The 17677-nt window shown below is 36.7% G+C and overlaps 1 protein-coding gene across 1 annotated transcript in view; it reads right to left on the reverse strand.

The window, feature by feature from the left end:
* Nucleotides 1–17677, reverse strand: part of LOC137657800 (chaoptin-like) — a 706036-nt gene that overhangs the window by 50597 nt on the left and 637762 nt on the right. Inside the window, exons 4-5 of the mRNA XM_068392323.1 lie at nucleotides 7708–7819; nucleotides 5972–6131 (exon numbers count right to left, since the gene is read on the reverse strand). Coding sequence (XP_068248424.1) covers nucleotides 5972–6131; nucleotides 7708–7819 — 272 coding nt within the window. The remainder of the gene's footprint in view (nucleotides 1–5971; nucleotides 6132–7707; nucleotides 7820–17677) is intronic.

Raw genomic sequence — 17677 nt, forward strand, 5'->3', positions numbered from 1 at the left:
CTAGGACCAGGGAGGGACAGGCAGTGGCTGCTGATGACTCAGCAGGTAGACCTATAGCCTCCCCCAAACACCCCAGTCTGGCGATCATAACAGGCTGGGACGTTACCAAATTAGCCACAACTACCAAATGTATTTTCAGATTTTTGTTTTTATTTCTCAGTGGATTATTAATGCTATGCAGGTTTTAGAGTGTTTGATATCTTAGGCCTGCTCCTATAACAGTTTGTAAAATACACTATACTAGTTAAAGACTATCATGGTTAAACCTGATATATATAGAGAGAGAGAGAGAGAGAGAGAGAGAGAGAGAGAGAGAGAGAGAGAGAGAGAGAGAGAGAGAGCGAAAAAATCGGTCCAAAATTCTTCCCAGGTGTTGTCATCAAGTCCGAATCACTTTCATCTTTTTTTATTCAATTTTTTCTCCTCATTTTCTTTCAGCTCTGAGGAACTTAGTATTAATTTTCTTTGGGTTTCATGGCCTTCTCTCTTTGACCGAAGAATTCAGTATTAATGCCACGTCTTTGCCCGGATTTTCTCTCAAGAAGAGAATTTGTGATGAACTCCACGGGGCTTCGTCAAAAGCGGGTGGGTGCCTTCCGGAGTTGCCAAGTCGGGATAATTGGCGGTGGTTTGGTTTCTTCATTAACTCTCTTCATTGGAGGCTGCAAAGTCTAATCCGAGTCTCTTTTCATATCCTTAATTATTGCTAATTCGTCTACTCGTTTCTTTTAATTCACGCCATTTGGTTGTGTGGTAACGATACAGAGAGCTATTTATAAGTCAGGATGTTCTTCTTATAGAAGAGGGAGTTGATTGCTTTTGAAATAAATATGATATATTTCCGTCATTAAGATACACTAAGCTTGTCAAGGTAGTTGAGTTTACAACAGCAATTCAACTAGAAACTATAAATTTTCAAATATTTTTTTTTTTTTAATAAATCTTATGACTTAAAATTTTAGGTGGGATTCTCGAAAAAAATACCTTTGAGAAACATTACCTCTCTCTTCTTCAATTGCACAAAAATTTGCTTATTGAAAAAGTCTTTTATCTTTTAAATTTTCGGTGATTATTTTATTCTATCTTCGAGTTTCGTTCTCCTGTCTGGTCTTCAGCCGCTTACTATCATATTACTATGCAGGACAGGAACTTACGGTCTATTAAATTTCTCATTCCTGATCTAGATATTCATCTCTGGCACTGTAGTTCAATTAGTTCGTTATGCATGTTGCAGAAATTTTCCATAATTCTGACGAGCCTCTGCATTCAGATCTTACCGGACAATACCATCCTGTTCGTTATACTGGGTATGCAGTTAATTCTAATAGTCAGGCCTTCTCCATCATGCGGCTCAATACTACACAGTATTCTAGAAGTTTTATTCCAGCTGTGACCAAGTTGTGGAATGATCTCCCTAATCAGGTAGTTGAATCAATGGAACTTCAAAAGGTCACACTTGCAGCTAATGCTTTTATGTTGAACAGGCTGACAGAAGTCTCTTTTTATGGTTTATATATGAAAGATGTGTTTTAATGTTATTACTGCTCTTAAAATATTCTATTTCAATTGCTCATTACTTCTGTTGTAGTTTATTTTCCTTCCTCACTGGGCTATTTTTTTTCCTGTTGGAGCCCTGGGGCTTCTATAGCATCCTGATTTTCCAACTATGGTTATAGCTTGGCTAATAATAATAATAATAATAATAATAATAATAATACTAAGCTGAAAAAGATGTGAAATGTGAAAAACCATCATGTAATTTCTGTGAAATACAATGCCAAACATAAAGATATATTCTGAACAGCCTGGGCTTGACTTTTTGTTCAAATACCTAAACAACGCCATAATTCATGGAGTTATTTAATGCTCAAGAGCAGCAACACAGTAAAAAGTCACGGGCGATGAATCACAAGAAGACAAGCCTGGTTCTTTGTGCAAGTTTCTCTTAATAAATCTCTTCCATGACGAGCAGTTAATTACACCGATACGAGTTTTTAACGAGACAGATAATAGCGAAGAAATATGAAAATATTTTCCGTGGTAAATGGGCTGTGAGGTAATAGAAATATGAAATCCTAATGCAGATTTATGATCGTTGGCAACCCAGGACCCGGAAGGTGGCGTCTTGTGTTGTGGCGGGAAAAGCGGTTGCAAATCTGGATGTTGTACAGAAGCTCCTCCTCGCCATTCTCTCATCCGTTAATGGATGACTTTTTTTTTTTCCATATCCGCCGTTCCTTGTCGACGTAAATTATATTCTTGTATTATATTTCTCCAAATGACGCTGCGGGCTCGTATACCTTGGGGATAAGTCACGAATGCGTCAGTAATATATCCATCAAAACCCTTGTTCGGGTACAAATTCCCCTTGAGTGTACCTGCATTAGTTTGTTTTATTGAGGATTTTATGCGAGGCGATGCCACGGAATATATGCATAACTCACAATGCGTTGAGGTAACTTTCTCACGAGTATTTATATTAGTTTAAATTTCGTTGCTATTGTGCCGTTCTTAGAGAGAGAGAGAGAGAGAGAGAGAGAGAGAGAGAGAGAGAGAGAGAGAGAGAGAGAGAGAGAGAGAGAGAGAGAGAGTGGCTGCGGACGCGCATTTTGCTACAAGAGCGTTTATAAGAAAAAGCCAGCCATCAACGTCAAAGCAAAAAGAATACTGTCTTCAAGTTGTAATTCAGACAAATTAACTTGAATCCCCCCAGGAGACGGATCTCTTTATCGAGTTATCTGAAAACCAAATTAGTCTCTTAACAAAATAAGAGAACTGTGATAGTTCTTAGACTGCATCAAAAAGTATTTTTACTTTAAATAATATTGTTTTTAATTAATTAAATCGTGTTTTCTGCCTTTATTTGCGAAGGAGGCTAATTTTCATTTATTTTAAGTGATTCTATACCACTTGGGAGTATGTATTTTTCATTTAGGAAATTTGCAAAAGTGTAAAATTCAAAATAAGAAACCTCTGAGAGAGAGAGAGAGAGAGAGAGAGAGAGAGAGAGAGAGAGAGAGAGATGAATAAGCGAGCATCAGGGAAGACCAGCCATTAGTATAAAGAGGAAATCTCAAGACTCCGGAAAGATTCCGTAATTTGGCATCCTTTGGGTATAAGAAAAGAGGCAGAAAATACTATAATGTCCCGAGAGCCGTCTTTGCCCCCCTTTCGAGGAAGACCTCGGTCGTTTACGTTGCCAAAACGGATTCCGAATAAGAAAAGGGTTAGGCGGGAAGAAAGAAACGAAGAAAGAGAAGAGGGTGAGGGAGGAAAGAACACAAAAGAAAAGGGGAGATAGGGAAAATAGGAAACGAAATAGGGTAGGTAGGAAGAAAGGAGGTGGTAGGGGGTCAAGAGACTGGGATTGAAGGGGAGGGGTGGGAGAGGGCCAGAGGTAATCATTTAAAAGTCGAAACCGGTTGAAAACGATTCCCCTCGCATTGGCCAGTCTGCGCGGCTCTGTTGGTCAGTCTTTTCAACTTTCATCCTCTTCTCTTTTCAGAATGCCACAGAAGGACATTCCTCTCTGTGTGTATTGAATTTCACTCTTCAATATTGGATATTGTTGATTCCCAGTCTATTGTTATCAATCATATTTCCTGCCTCCTACTTCATGATACGCACTCAGTAATGATCAAATTCATTGTTGTAACATGAATGTTATTTTCTAACGTTGGAGAAGTTTTAAAGTCTCGGTTTTCTGAATTAGTTAGAAAGAATATTTTTTAACAAAATAGTATTTTCTTACACGAGAGATACAATAATTTTTGAAATCGTTTAATTAACTAGAATAGGAGCATTGTGGGATTAGAGGTGCTTTATATTTACTAGCATGTAAGGGATCGAATCCCACCATGCAGGAAGAGGGCTCTTTCATTTATATCCTCTGTGAATTCAAGACATGTAGTGACTACAATTAATCAAGAATTGTGAGGAAATCGTTTAGTTAAAGGGGTCACAAAGACTGTCAATTTACACATATCTATGCCAGGAAATATTGACCAGAAGATTCTACGTATGTATATAACTAGTGTACGTGACCCGTTAAAATCGAAGGCTAAATATTTAAATAGATGTGCAAACACACGTACACACAGCTTCAGCTCTTACCACCCCTTCCCCCTTTCCTAACTGTAACGCGGTAGTTGTGGTTTCCGAGTGTACCTCTCAGGGTACCCCCTCTTACAAGGGTATGACTACTTCCTTCCACCCAACGGAGTAGTTATACGTCTGGCAATGTCACTTTGAGCGTGACCGGAAATATATATATATATATATATATATATATATATATATATATATATATATATATATGTGTGTGTGTGTGTGTGTGTGTGTGTGTGTGTGTGTGTGTGTATACTTGCACTTCATAATACAAGAGAGATTCTAGCAAAAAAAAGAAAAAATTAATCCAACTAGTCTGGCAAAACAGCACCAGCACAAAGTGTGTAGCTTCAAAAAAAAAAAAAATCGACTGAAATACGAATGTCCTTTTGACCTTTCGCTGCCGAAAAAGTGTGCAGCTTTACAACCTGTGGTAACGCAGATCAAACAACTGGTCTAGAAAACAATGGCTCGACTTAAAAGGAGACGTGTGAGCTTGTGGGGCCTACTGCTTTGATGTCTGAAGAGGCCTCGGGGGAAAAAATGCAATTTCCGTTTTCGCTATGGGGTTATTTCTTTCAGCACCAGAATTCCCGATAAACAAAAGGATTTCGCTGTGACGTCTGGGGCATATGGAGATAACAAGAGGCGCACACAAAGGCATTTCCGTCCGGATTTTTACTGATGCTGTGTTTGCAATGCGATGGGAGAGATGTACTCCTACTTAATTATTATTATTATTATTATTACTTGCTGAGCTACAAACCTAGTTGGAAAATCAGGATGCTATAAGCCCATAGGCTCCAACAGTGTAAATAGCAAGGGAGGAAATGGCTTCATAGTTGGGGAGGAGGGTGTTTTTCATCGTGGGGGGGGGGGGGGTTGTCAAATCGTTACTTTTTTAACCTAAATTGCAAACTAGCGAATGTTGGTACAGTGAAAACAATATTTTTCAAGAAAACATGATGCGGACACAGTGAAAAAGTTGTTGTTTAAAGTAGAAAACATAATAAAATATTTTTGGAGACATTTAATCCAAGAAAGTTAGCAAATAGTCCTCTTTGCGAGAGCTTTTGAAGTTCGAAGAACGTGTTTTACAGGTCTTTCGATTATAATAGATTGCTTCTTTCAATTACAAAAAGTAATATTATGTGTTCCAATGACTTAAGTCTTTATCTAGATGGAAGATCGATTTAACATGTTTGTTCTTCTCAGTTCTCTTTTAATCGACAAACTACTTAGTTGAATATTTATTTCATCAATAAAAAATTATAATTATTAACAAAAATGTAATAAACTATATATAATCATCCATATATATTCTGCTAACCAATTTACTCGAATATAAAATCTTCCTCAGAAACGAACATTACTTACAGCGAAACTGAATCAATACAATGTAGCTACAATCATAAAATATTTATATGATGAATGAATAAATGCCTTCGGCCTAACGTCCTCGAAAACGTAAAAGTGATATGTACAAAATAAAGATGAATGACTCAATTTATTCAGCATCATCTCATAGAAAAGCGGAGGTGGGGGAGGGGGAGTGGAGAGAAATAAAACATGGCAATACAATGAATCGTCGTAGAGTTTATTCTATCATTAACTTGTCATGACAAAGGAATGGAAATGATTGGGTGTTAACACAGTCATTTGCATCTTTTTATGAAGTATCGGGGGAAATGTATAACCAAAAAGAGTAATTTAGATCACTAATGACTAGTTCATTTACATTAAGGTAGCCTTGCATTCGAGCGAAACCTGACCCAAAATCTCCCCATCTGCCGAATACCAGAAGCATTGTTTTAACAACCACACACAAACAAAGACACAAGCTAAAGACAAAGGAACCACTCACCAGTATTGTGGAAGGTGTACTCGTCGAGGCAGAGCAGATTATTCGAGCGCAGGGTGAGCGTGTGGATCTTGGTATTGTTCAGCTCCTGGGGGATCCGGCCGAGCTCCACGTTGTCGCAGAACACCAAACCCAAGTCCGGGCCGGTGTTCGAACACGTACACTGAAATACAGGAGATGGAGGAATTGTGTCAAATTCGTCAATGGGCGAAGGGAATGGCTTTTAACGATACGTGCGAATGACTGTCCCGCGGCCTATCTAGACGTTTGCATGCCATTGCTTTGGCGTTTATGGGTTCAAAATGCATATTGGATGTTCATGGGTCACCGGGCCTAATTGAAACGTGGGTGCGAATTGACCCACCTCTCTCTCTCTCTCTCTCTCTCTCTCTCTCTCTCTCTCTCTCTCTCTCTCTCTCTCTCTCTCTCTCTCAAACTGGAACGTATTCACAAACACACACACTCACACGCGCGTGTGCACACACACACGCATATATATATATATATATATATATATATAATGCATGTATATATAATGTACATGCATAAATATATATATATATAAATTTATATACATATATATATACATATATATATATATATATATATATATATATATACATATATATATATATATATATATATATATATATATATATATATATGAATATATATATATATGTGTCTGTATATATATATATATATATATATATATATATATATATATATATATATATATATATACAGTATATACAGGGTAATGACAGCTACACCTTTTCTTGTGAGATATACAAAAAACAAAAAAAAGTTGAGTCTCACCAAAACTGTTTCTCGATCCAAACATTTTCATCATCAAATTGAACAAACTTATTTGGTGATTTCCCGAGAGGCAAAGTTAAACCCCATTAATTAACAGCCGCATAAAAAAAAAGACAAGAAGTTTCCTAAAATCATTTAGAAAGGCCCATCTAATTTCAATTAAATTGAAGTTTATTTCACCAATAGTTAAGTTAGTAATTTACATAATTTAGATGTTTTTACCGGACGGTGATAAAGAAACAATACATAACTTTACAATTAAAATGTTTTCTATGATTATATTTGGGAATTTTCAGTCCCAGCAAGAGGTTATAAAGTAGTAACTACTTCTTGAATTAAATCTGATCAACGCATTTATACGCTAAATGCAGAATAAAGTTGCCATTTTACCAACTTTTAAACCCATTGTACACTGAAAAAGACTTTTAGTGAATCTAATCGACGTAGTTTTATTCCAAATGTTTAGAAACTTTTTTAACAGTAATTCAAAGAATGAAATTAAACAATCTAGTTTTCCACCATGACTCAGGCCTCAATCATCCTATTTTATTCTAATTGTTCACTACTTCTCTTGTAGTTTGTTTCCTCGTTTATTTTCCTCACTGGGCTATTTTTCCCCGTTGAAGCCCTTGGTCAAATAGCATCCGGCTTTTCCAACTAGGATTGTAGCTTAGCTAATAATAATAATAATAATAATAATAATAATAATAATAATAATAATAATAAGTGAAACATCGGATTTATGGAAAGGGCCAAATTCCATGCACACAAATATACACATATGAGATTCACGAATACACTGAGGTATGTAATTACTTAAAACGTCACCAGATTCAACAACAATGGGTAAAAAAATTTCTAAGAGGAAGAAGCTGATAGACAGATTGATGGATAGACAAACAAATGGACAGAGGACATACCTGAGCGTTGAACTGACACGGAGGATAATCATCGGGAAGGTCATACCGCTCGGGTCGTCTGGGGTCACTCAGATGAGGCCGGTAGTGGGTCAACCGTTCATTGATCGGGTACCTGAAGGGGAAGGAAAAATTAGCGGTTATTGGACGATTATTATCATTATTAATATTAATATTATTATTATTATTACTTGCTAAACTACAACCCTAGTTGGAAAAGCTGGATGATATAAGCCTAGGGGGCCCAACAGGGAAAAAAGCCTAGTGAGGAAAGGAAACAAGGAAAAATAAAATATCTTAAGAACAGTAACATCTAAATAAATATTTCCTATGTAAACTATAAAAACTTTAAGAAAACAAGAGAAAGATTAACCAAATAGAATAGTGTGCCCGAGTGTACCCTCAAGCAAGAGAACTCTAACCCAAGACAGCGGAACCCCATGGTACAGAGGCTATGGCCCTATCCAAGACTAGAGAACAATGGTTTGATTAGATATGACTAACTAATGAAAAGGAAGAAATAAAGTGAAATGAGAGATGGAGGAGGAGGAGGAGGAAGGGGGGCGGGGTGTGAGAAAACAGCCCTCCATTTGCAGGTGATATTAATGAAAGCGAAGGTGCTAATGAGCTGGAAATGCATTAAGGGTGTGAGGACTTAATGGGTAAAAATCATCAGGAGGTGAAGCTGACCCTTTCCTCTTCATGGGGGAGATCTGAGACTGCATTTTTGATGAGCTGGTTTGTTTTTATCTTTAAAAGAGTAATAATGATGATGTTGATAATAAAGACAACAATGATATTGACAATTATAATAGCAATGATAATGATACTACTACTACTACTACTACTACTACTACTAATAATAATAATAATAAAAATAATAATGATCATAATAATAATAACAATAACAAGAGCAATCAGAGATTTCAGACCTCCGCCAATGAATATAGCCAACAGTTAACTAAAGTCTACGGACATTGCCTCCCACTTTTCATACGCTGACTGTATAGTAGATGGCGAAAAGTGTAATGTTGATCCAGAATCGTGATCTTGATCCGTATCACCTCCAAAATTTCATGGTTTCTTGCAATGCATAATATCCATCCATTGTTAAAATTTGGTGAAAATCCAATGTGTCAATTTGTTTGGATGTAATTTTAAAATTGTGAAAAATGCGAATCCGGATCTAGAATCTGGATCATCTCTAAAATTTAATGGGGTCGTCCATAATCTAAGATCTGTCTGTAGTGAAACTTTCGTAAAAATCCGTTCAGTAGTTTTGACGTATTTCTGTCCACAGGCACACAGACAAATAAATAAACCGAATCGAAAACATAATCTCCTTGGCGGAGGTAATGATAATAATAAATGATAATAATAATAAAGGATCTTTGAAATCACTAGGTCGATGATGCACAAATCAAGAAACATCTAAAAGTGCTGGGTAAGTCATAACCTGCTTTTATCAATTAAAATTATCGTTCATTTTAAAATTTTCCCATCAATATTCCTAAAGGTAACAAAGAGAGAGAGAGAGAGAGAGAGAGAGAGAGAGAGAGAGAGAGAGAGAGAGAGAGAGAGAGAGAGAGAGAGAGAGAGAGAGATGGTATCCTTTCTACTTAGCAGATACTTGTCTGATAAGCCTGCAATTCGCGTAAAAAATATGACGACGCAGCTGATTGGCAGATGAGATTCGACCACAGCGACCAATCAAGAGTAAGAATCTTGAACTCGGAGAGCCACAAAGAAGTAGCCAGGAGACAATGTCTATCAGATTTCAGTCCAATAATCGATAGTTATCTTATATCATCGCCATTATGTCCCCTCTACTCTTCTAACAGGTTATAAAACTTATCAGGAGCACTAAAGCCTTCTTTGACAACCATCCAGTCCCCCACCTAAGTTCCCACATCTCTTACCCTCCCCTAGGTAAGACCCCAATCCCGCCTTTCGTAGAGACCTCTTGAGTACGGTGACGTCCAAGAGATATCTCAATATGCGCCTAGATGAAATCTCTTACCACTCGCTTCTTATATTACTTGAGCTTTTTTAGCGAATGTAGATTGTATAGATCAACAGCTAATTTACATTATTTCCATTAGCCTGTTTTAATTGAATTTGTTTAATTCATGTGAATTCACTTGGTTTATATATATATATATATATATATATATATATATATATATATATATATATATACATACATATACCAAGGCACTTCCCCCAATTTTGGGCGGTAGCCGACATCAAACAAATGAAACAAAAAAAAGGGGACCTCTCCTCTACGTTTCTCCCAGCCTGACAAAGGACTCAACCGAGTTCGGCTGGTACTGCTAGGGTGCCACAGCCCACCCTCCCCCGTTATCCACCACAGATGAAGCTTCATAAGCTGAATCCCCTACTGCTGCTACCTCCGCGGTCATCCAAGGCATTGGAGGAAGCAGCAGGGCCTACCGGAACTGCGTCACAATCGCTCACCATTCATTCCTATTTCTAGCACGCTCTCTTGCCTCTCTCACATCTATCCTCCTATCACCCAGAGCTTCCTTCACTCCATCCATCCACCCAGAGCTTCCTTCACTCCATCCATCCACCCAAACCTTGGCCTTCCTCTTGTACTTCTCCCATCAACTCTTGCATTCATCACCTTCTTTAGCAGGCAGCCATTTTCCATTCTCTCAACATGGCCAAACCACCTCAACACATTCATATCCACTCTAGCTGCTAACTCATTTCTTACACCCGTTCTCACCCTCACTACTTCGTTCCTAACCCTATCTACTCGAGATACACCAGCCATACTCCTTAGACACTTCATCTCAAACATATTCAATTTCTGTCTCTCCGTCACTTTCATCCCCGACAACTCCGATCCATACATCACAGTTCGTACAATCACTTTCTCATACAGAACTCTCTTTACATTCATGCCCAACCCTCTATTTTTTACTACTCCCTTAATTGCCCCCAACACTTTGCACCCTTCATTCACTCTCTGATGTACATCTGCTTCCACTCCACCATTTGCTGCAACAACAGACCCCAAGTACTTAAACTGATCCACCTCCTCAAGTGACTCTCCATTCAACATGACATTCAACCTCGCACCACCTTCCCTTCTCGTACATCTCATAACCTTACTCTTACCCACATTAACTCTTAACTTCCTTCTCTCACACACCCTTCCAAATTCTGTCACTAATCGGCCAAGCTTCTCTTCCTCGTCTGCAACCAGTACAGTATCATCTGCAAACAACAATTGATTTACCTCACATGCATGGTCATTCTCGTCTACCAGTTTCAATCCTCATCCAAGCGCTCGCGCATTCACCTCTCTCACCACTCTATCAACATACAAGTTAAACAACCACAGCGACATCACACATCCCTGTCTCAGCCCCACTCTCACCGGAAACCAATCACTCACTTCATTTCCTATCCTAACACATGCTTTACTACCTTTGTAGAAACGTTTCACTGCTTGCAACAACCTTCCACCAACTCCATATAACCTCATCACATTTCACACTGCTTCCTTATCAACTCTATCATACGCTTTCTCCAGATCCATAAACGCAACACACACACACACACACACACACACACATATATATATATATATATATATATATATATATATATATATATGCAACAAACCAGTATTAACTTAAACATCAGAATCTTGGAGTCTTACTGAAGCCCTAGATCATAAGCTCGTTACAACTCAAAGAGCTACGCAAAGAATAATGATGAGAATAACACTAGAGACAGAAAAAGAGCAACATGGATACGAAAGCACACTAAAGTAGAGGATATTCTAACATATAAGAAAAAGAAATGGACGTGGACAGGACATATAATGAGAATGCCAGACAATAGATGGGCATTCAGAATAACAGAATGGGTCCCTGGGGATTGTAGAAGATGCAGGGGAAGGAAGGAGAAGACGATGGATTGACGAACTAAGAAAGTTTGTGGGTATGGATTGGCACAGAAAGACCTTAATTATACACAAGTGTAAGGGCATGTCTGAGGCTTTTTTCTGCAGTGGACTATTAACGGCAGATGACGATGATGGTGATATTCAATCAAATTTTTGTAGATTAAACTCTTGAATATTCTTATCAGCTAACTCGTCTTCTATTACCTCTATTGCTTCTTCAAATGAAACTATTTTTTCTTTCAACATCTGTTCGTCAACCATTCGGACTGCTCGTCCCCCAAACTGAGCCTAATAACTTGTGCAAACTATGTCCCTCTGCGTCGGTCACTCGTGAATTCTGCGACGAAACTATTGAGAAGTTGCAGATTCTCTCAAGGAAGGACAAAGGCTCACCGGCCTGCTGACAGTTTGAGATATCTAAACGTTAATTCGAGAGAGAGAGAGAGAGAGAGAGAGAGAGAGAGAGAGAGAGAGAGAGAGAGAGAGAGAGAGAGTATACTTCGTCTAACACCAGACAACACAACAGTAACAGTCAGTAAAGTCTAAAGTTTTTTCGCAGCCATCACTGAGACTAGAGAAAGTTCGATCCCAAATAGATTTAATACTCGATAGGGTTTGCGAAGCCTTTGGCAAGAAACACATTGCTAATGCATATCTATATACACAATAAACAAAATCAATCTTCTTATAAAGAGAAACATGTCCAGCTGATACTTTTCTGTAAATAGCATCGAATAGTCTATGAGGTAGTAAGTAAACATGGCTTCGGTAGTCTTACTAATTATGTTCTATGCCTTTGATCTTCTATTTCCTCTCAGAGGATCTTGGAACAGTAATTACGCAAGCTCGTAATGAATCGGTTTAGTTTCGGTTTGTCATGCTTATTGTAAACCAATTTATCTTCCTCGTATAGTCATCATTTTTTTGGCTACTGTTACTGCTATTACACATATGGTAAAACAACTAAATAACTATATACATGTATTTTGAGAGGTTTGTTTTCACCGTACTTTCGTTTCATAATCATATAGATAAAAGACAAAAGTTGAGTAAATTATATTTTACAAAAAAAGAAAGAAAAAACACGATTAGCATCATGTTTTATATTTCACGCGGTATATATTGGGTCATTTACAAATGGTGTTCTATGGATTAGGTCCAAAACTAGCAGAGAGAGAGAGAGAGAGAGAGAGAGAGAGAGAGAGAGAGAGAGAGAGAGAGAGACCAGATCTGTATCGTAATGTGCTAAAGGATATAGAAGTCTTGACGAACCTCTGAATCAACTAACCCAACATTAAATTTGAGTTATGAATTTATGTCCTATGACCCCACGTTGGGTTCGGGGATGCCATTCAGCGCGAATAAGTTAAATGTTGAATGCGGCTGGACAACCATTTTGAAGAAAGTTAAAAACTTGGTGCGTTAGGGTCCGAGAGTTGGCAACGCTCGAGGTTAACTGTCAGTGACTGCATTATTTGAGATCTCCCTAACTAGACATAAGTAAAAGTAACCAAAGCGACCTTACCAATACCTCCGCCAACGAAGTTGGAAGGTTATGTTTTCGCCCCTGTGTGTGTGTGTGTGTGTTAACAGCTTCCTGACCACAATCTTAATCGCAGATTAACGAAACTTGCAGGGATTAGCTGTTATGTAAAAAGCTGGAAATTATTGCATTTTGGAAGGTCAAAGTCACGATCAAGCAAATTTACAATTCACGTAATCAACCATAAGTTTGGACATTGTTGTACAGAGACTTCAAACTTGGTTCATATTTGAGAGTATGAAAATCCACGCCAATTAATACATGTTAAGGCCAGAGGCCAAGGACGAGAAATAAGCTACCGCGACGGAGGTCTGCGCTCTACTGAGTGGTACTGCCACTCTACTTCCAACTGTATAGCCGATCCGGAAGTTAAATCCATATATATAGTTTTAGGATGGGTTCATATTATGTCTCTAAGCTACATATATCTTTCAGCATGATTTATTGAACATTTGTAAAAAATGTAGTACCAGAAACAAGTGCTTCAACTCACTAAATCCAAAAGGAAAACCGAAGTCTTCAAATAATTTTCGTCTCTGAGTTTTTCATGGTAAACTTAGTCCCTGACAAACAGAAATCGTGGTTGTAAAACTTTTAAGCTGAGTAAGGCTGGAAGTTTTATCTTGTTGAGAAAACTTCGTCGGAATCTTATTATTTTACCTTCTACTGTCACAATGAGACTAGAAGACACCTGTTTGCTCTTGCTATTCTGATATTGGTAAAATGCTGCTGCCATGGAATATAATGAGAGATAACGTACTGTTTCGATGTTGACATAATTAATCCAATTTTCTACCTTAAAGTAAATGCACAGTCAAGCCATTTTCCAGCAATCGATTATCTTTACGGAGTAGGCAATTCCACATAACTATGTGCAAAATCTGTTAAAGGTCCAAGTTACTACCACAACATTCACAGGACCTGACTATGAATAATAAGTGCAACTATTGACGAGCATTGTTGAGCCAAATGGCAGGTAAATCCCTTGACCGAATTCTGTGGATTTGGCGCGACTTTGGAGTAGGACGTTGATAGTGGAATTTGTCTTGAATGACGAACTCGCGTTGTCGAAGTTATTCTGTTTGTGTGTGTTCGGCGGTTATTTAATTGTGATATCATTGGAATTGCGTGTGCAGCATCAATGGCTACATTCATCATTCATGTAAGTTGTATAACTTGATTCTGCTTGATGTATAGCCCTATATTTTTGTATGACTAAAGAATTCGAAAACTCCAAGGCTTACGACCGGTTGTTGCTGTGTACACAAATGGCGTGTAGGTGTTACACTCGGCTCATATCTGCTCATAACATTAGTATTAATTTCGTATGATTACATGCCTAATTATACTTTAAGTTTAAGATATTTTTGTGTTGTACTACAAATGCCAATAATACGATCTGGTCAGGTTCTTTAGGAAGATATGTTATGTTGGTGGTAGGCTATACAGTTTAAGATGTTTGGTCTAGCCTATGTACCATGTTAATCCTGTGAGGCTCTGGTGATTTGAGTTTTCTTAAAGGCATCATGATAGAACACAAGAAAAGCCTTATGATTTTACCTTTTAGATATATTTTTCTATGAATAGCTTATAATTTGCATAGACTAAAGTGTTTGTTGGAAGTTATGAGGTTTAGTCTGAATAGGTCAAGCTACAGTGCACATATGCTTCTACACGTTCTTACATGATTAAACACCCACATTATCAAGTATTCACGAAGGTTTGTTAATTAGTAAACCTATTTCAAGTGTTAATTCAGCAATTACGGTAACAGTAGAGCTACTTAACCTCATTTGGGCGTTGGGTTAGGTTAGGCTACGGAGACTTGTGTAGGTATTACCTTGTTTTGGAAAGACCTACAAGTGGGTTATCGAAAAGCACGAGTTTGATGCAAATACAAATAATAACTATTAGACGTATATATAATTGATTGACGAACAGATACGACTGAAGGTTTCATTATAGAACAGTGCAATATTTTAGGACATTAAAAATCTCATATAGTAACCACCTTCCTCCCAGTACTTCAGAAAAACACTCGTTCGTTCGAAAAGAATGAAGGGCCCAAGGTTTTATATTCTAAACCTGTTATTTGTTTTCAATTTTCGGAATATGCAATGTAATTATAGCCCTTATTTTGTTTATCTTGTTTAAAATAAAAGGTCAGTTTTTCAGTTATGGTAGCCGGCCACCATAAACTCCAAAACTATAGATTTCAGTTATGAATCGTTATAGAAAACGTTCAAAACTCCACTAAATACAATAAACCGTTTATTGCAACGTTCTAATTATAAGTTTACCTTACTGAAGTCACTTTTGTAAACTTAACTATAAACTGATAATGCAGTAGCCTACCGTATTCAACGCTTGGTTTTACGCTGTTAGGATGGCGAACAGATTCATTTCTTGGCATTTAGACATGTTATATTGATTAAAACACCAAGTGAAATTGTAACTATAGAACATAAGTCTTGTATGAATACGTTGCTTGTCTCTTTGTCTGTTCAAGGCGATTGTGCACTGAGCGGACGAGCACTTGATCAGATCTGTTGCGAGTTGGAACTTTGCTTGGGACGGTAACTCGTCTATTCTAAACCTTAACCGTCAACTCGGTTCGTTGGTAGTTCACAACTTCGCTTTATTAAATGTTCTCTGATCACCCGATAACATTTTATACGATCAATGTGCATTTACAGTATTATTTTGAATTTTCCTCTCGTTGCTTAATGAAGCGACAGTTTTTTATTTTTATTTTCATTTTTTCTTAGGCTGAAAATTGTCATTCATGATTTGAAAATTAATTACCATAAACGTTACCTCTCTTGTAAAGGTTTTATCTTAATTTACATATTACAGATACTCCACGTTACAATAATGTAATATATATATATATATATATATATATATATATATATATATATATATATATATATATATATATATATATTGTAATGAATTCCCGTTTTTCCTTGATGTTAACCTTTTTCTATTTTTAGTTGACACTCGTGATCGAACAATTATTATATGCCTCAATGGTTACCGTAGGATAGATACAACCATTAGTACAATCAAAAGTATATTACTCCCTTCTCACTATAAAGAATAGCACAATATTACAATGCTTTAAATTAAGAAACAAGTATTCACCACCAAAGGTTAAGGAGCTCTCCACTTACCGAAGCATGGAAAGCTGTTAAGTCAGTTTTCCCAAGGATCAACAATATAAATAACAAGTAATTTTACAATAATTCACTAGCGGTGCTAGGAAAACAAGGACTAAAATATAAGTCTGGAGACATAACCAAACAACAGATGGCGGTTATGGAGGCTTAATATAAAGGTAACAATTAGAAATATGTTAGGACATTACAATATATATATATATATATATATATATATATATATATATATATATATATATATATATATATATATATATATGTGTGTGTGTGTGTGTGTGTGTGTGTGTGAATGTATGTATATACTGTGGATTAAATGACGATTTTAAGGCACCCAAGCTCAATTGGCTTATATATATATATATATATATATATATATATATATATATATATATATATATATATATATATATATATATATATATATACAATGTAATGTCGAAAAAGTATTTTTGTTGAATCACCATTGTTTGTTCTTCTGTAGGTTTTTCTCAAATTAGGTCATACTTTTGTCATGTTTTTCTTTTCTTTAAGGTTGCATATGATTGACATTTTACGCTGCACATTAAAATTTGAAGTAATTTTAGATACATTTCAGGTTACTTATGCATGTTGCATAAGATTTTTCATAACTGAGCATCTTTTACATTCAGATCTCCATGGACAATTCTATCCTGTTCGTAATACTAGGCAGGCAGTTAATTCTAATAGCTAGGCCTTCTCCATCATGAGGCTCAATACTACACAGTATTCTAGAAGTTTTATTCCAGCTGTTACCAAGTTGTGGAATGATCTTCCTAATCGGGTAGTTGAATCAGTAGAACTTCAAAAGTTCAAAGTTGGAGCAAATGTTTTTATGTTGACCAGGCTGACACGAGTCTTTTTATTGTTTATATATGACATATCTGTTTTTGACGTTGTTGATAGTTTATATAGGACATATCTGTTTTGACGCTGTTACTGTTTTTAAAATGATATATTGTTAATTTATTCTCATCATTTATTTATTTCCTTTCCTCACTGGGCTATTTTTCCTTGTTGGAGCCTTTGGGCTTATAGCATTTTTCTTTCCCAACTAGGGTTGCACTTGGCTAGTAACAATAATAATAATAATGGAAGTTTTATCGAGCCTGCTTAAAGCTATACCTAATATCGTTCTTGGTAATGTGTACCCATTTTTTTTTCTTTACACGTGGTACCTGGCTGTCGAATGGTCCACTCTAACGGCAAACTTTATAGCATCTAATTTTATATAAGATGAAATACGGAAAGGGCAATTTTAACAATATTCTCAGGATTATGTTTCTC

The sequence above is a fragment of the Palaemon carinicauda genome, chromosome 18, assembly GCF_036898095.1.
Source record: "Palaemon carinicauda isolate YSFRI2023 chromosome 18, ASM3689809v2, whole genome shotgun sequence".
NCBI classification, from domain to species: Eukaryota; Metazoa; Arthropoda; class Malacostraca; order Decapoda; family Palaemonidae; genus Palaemon; species Palaemon carinicauda.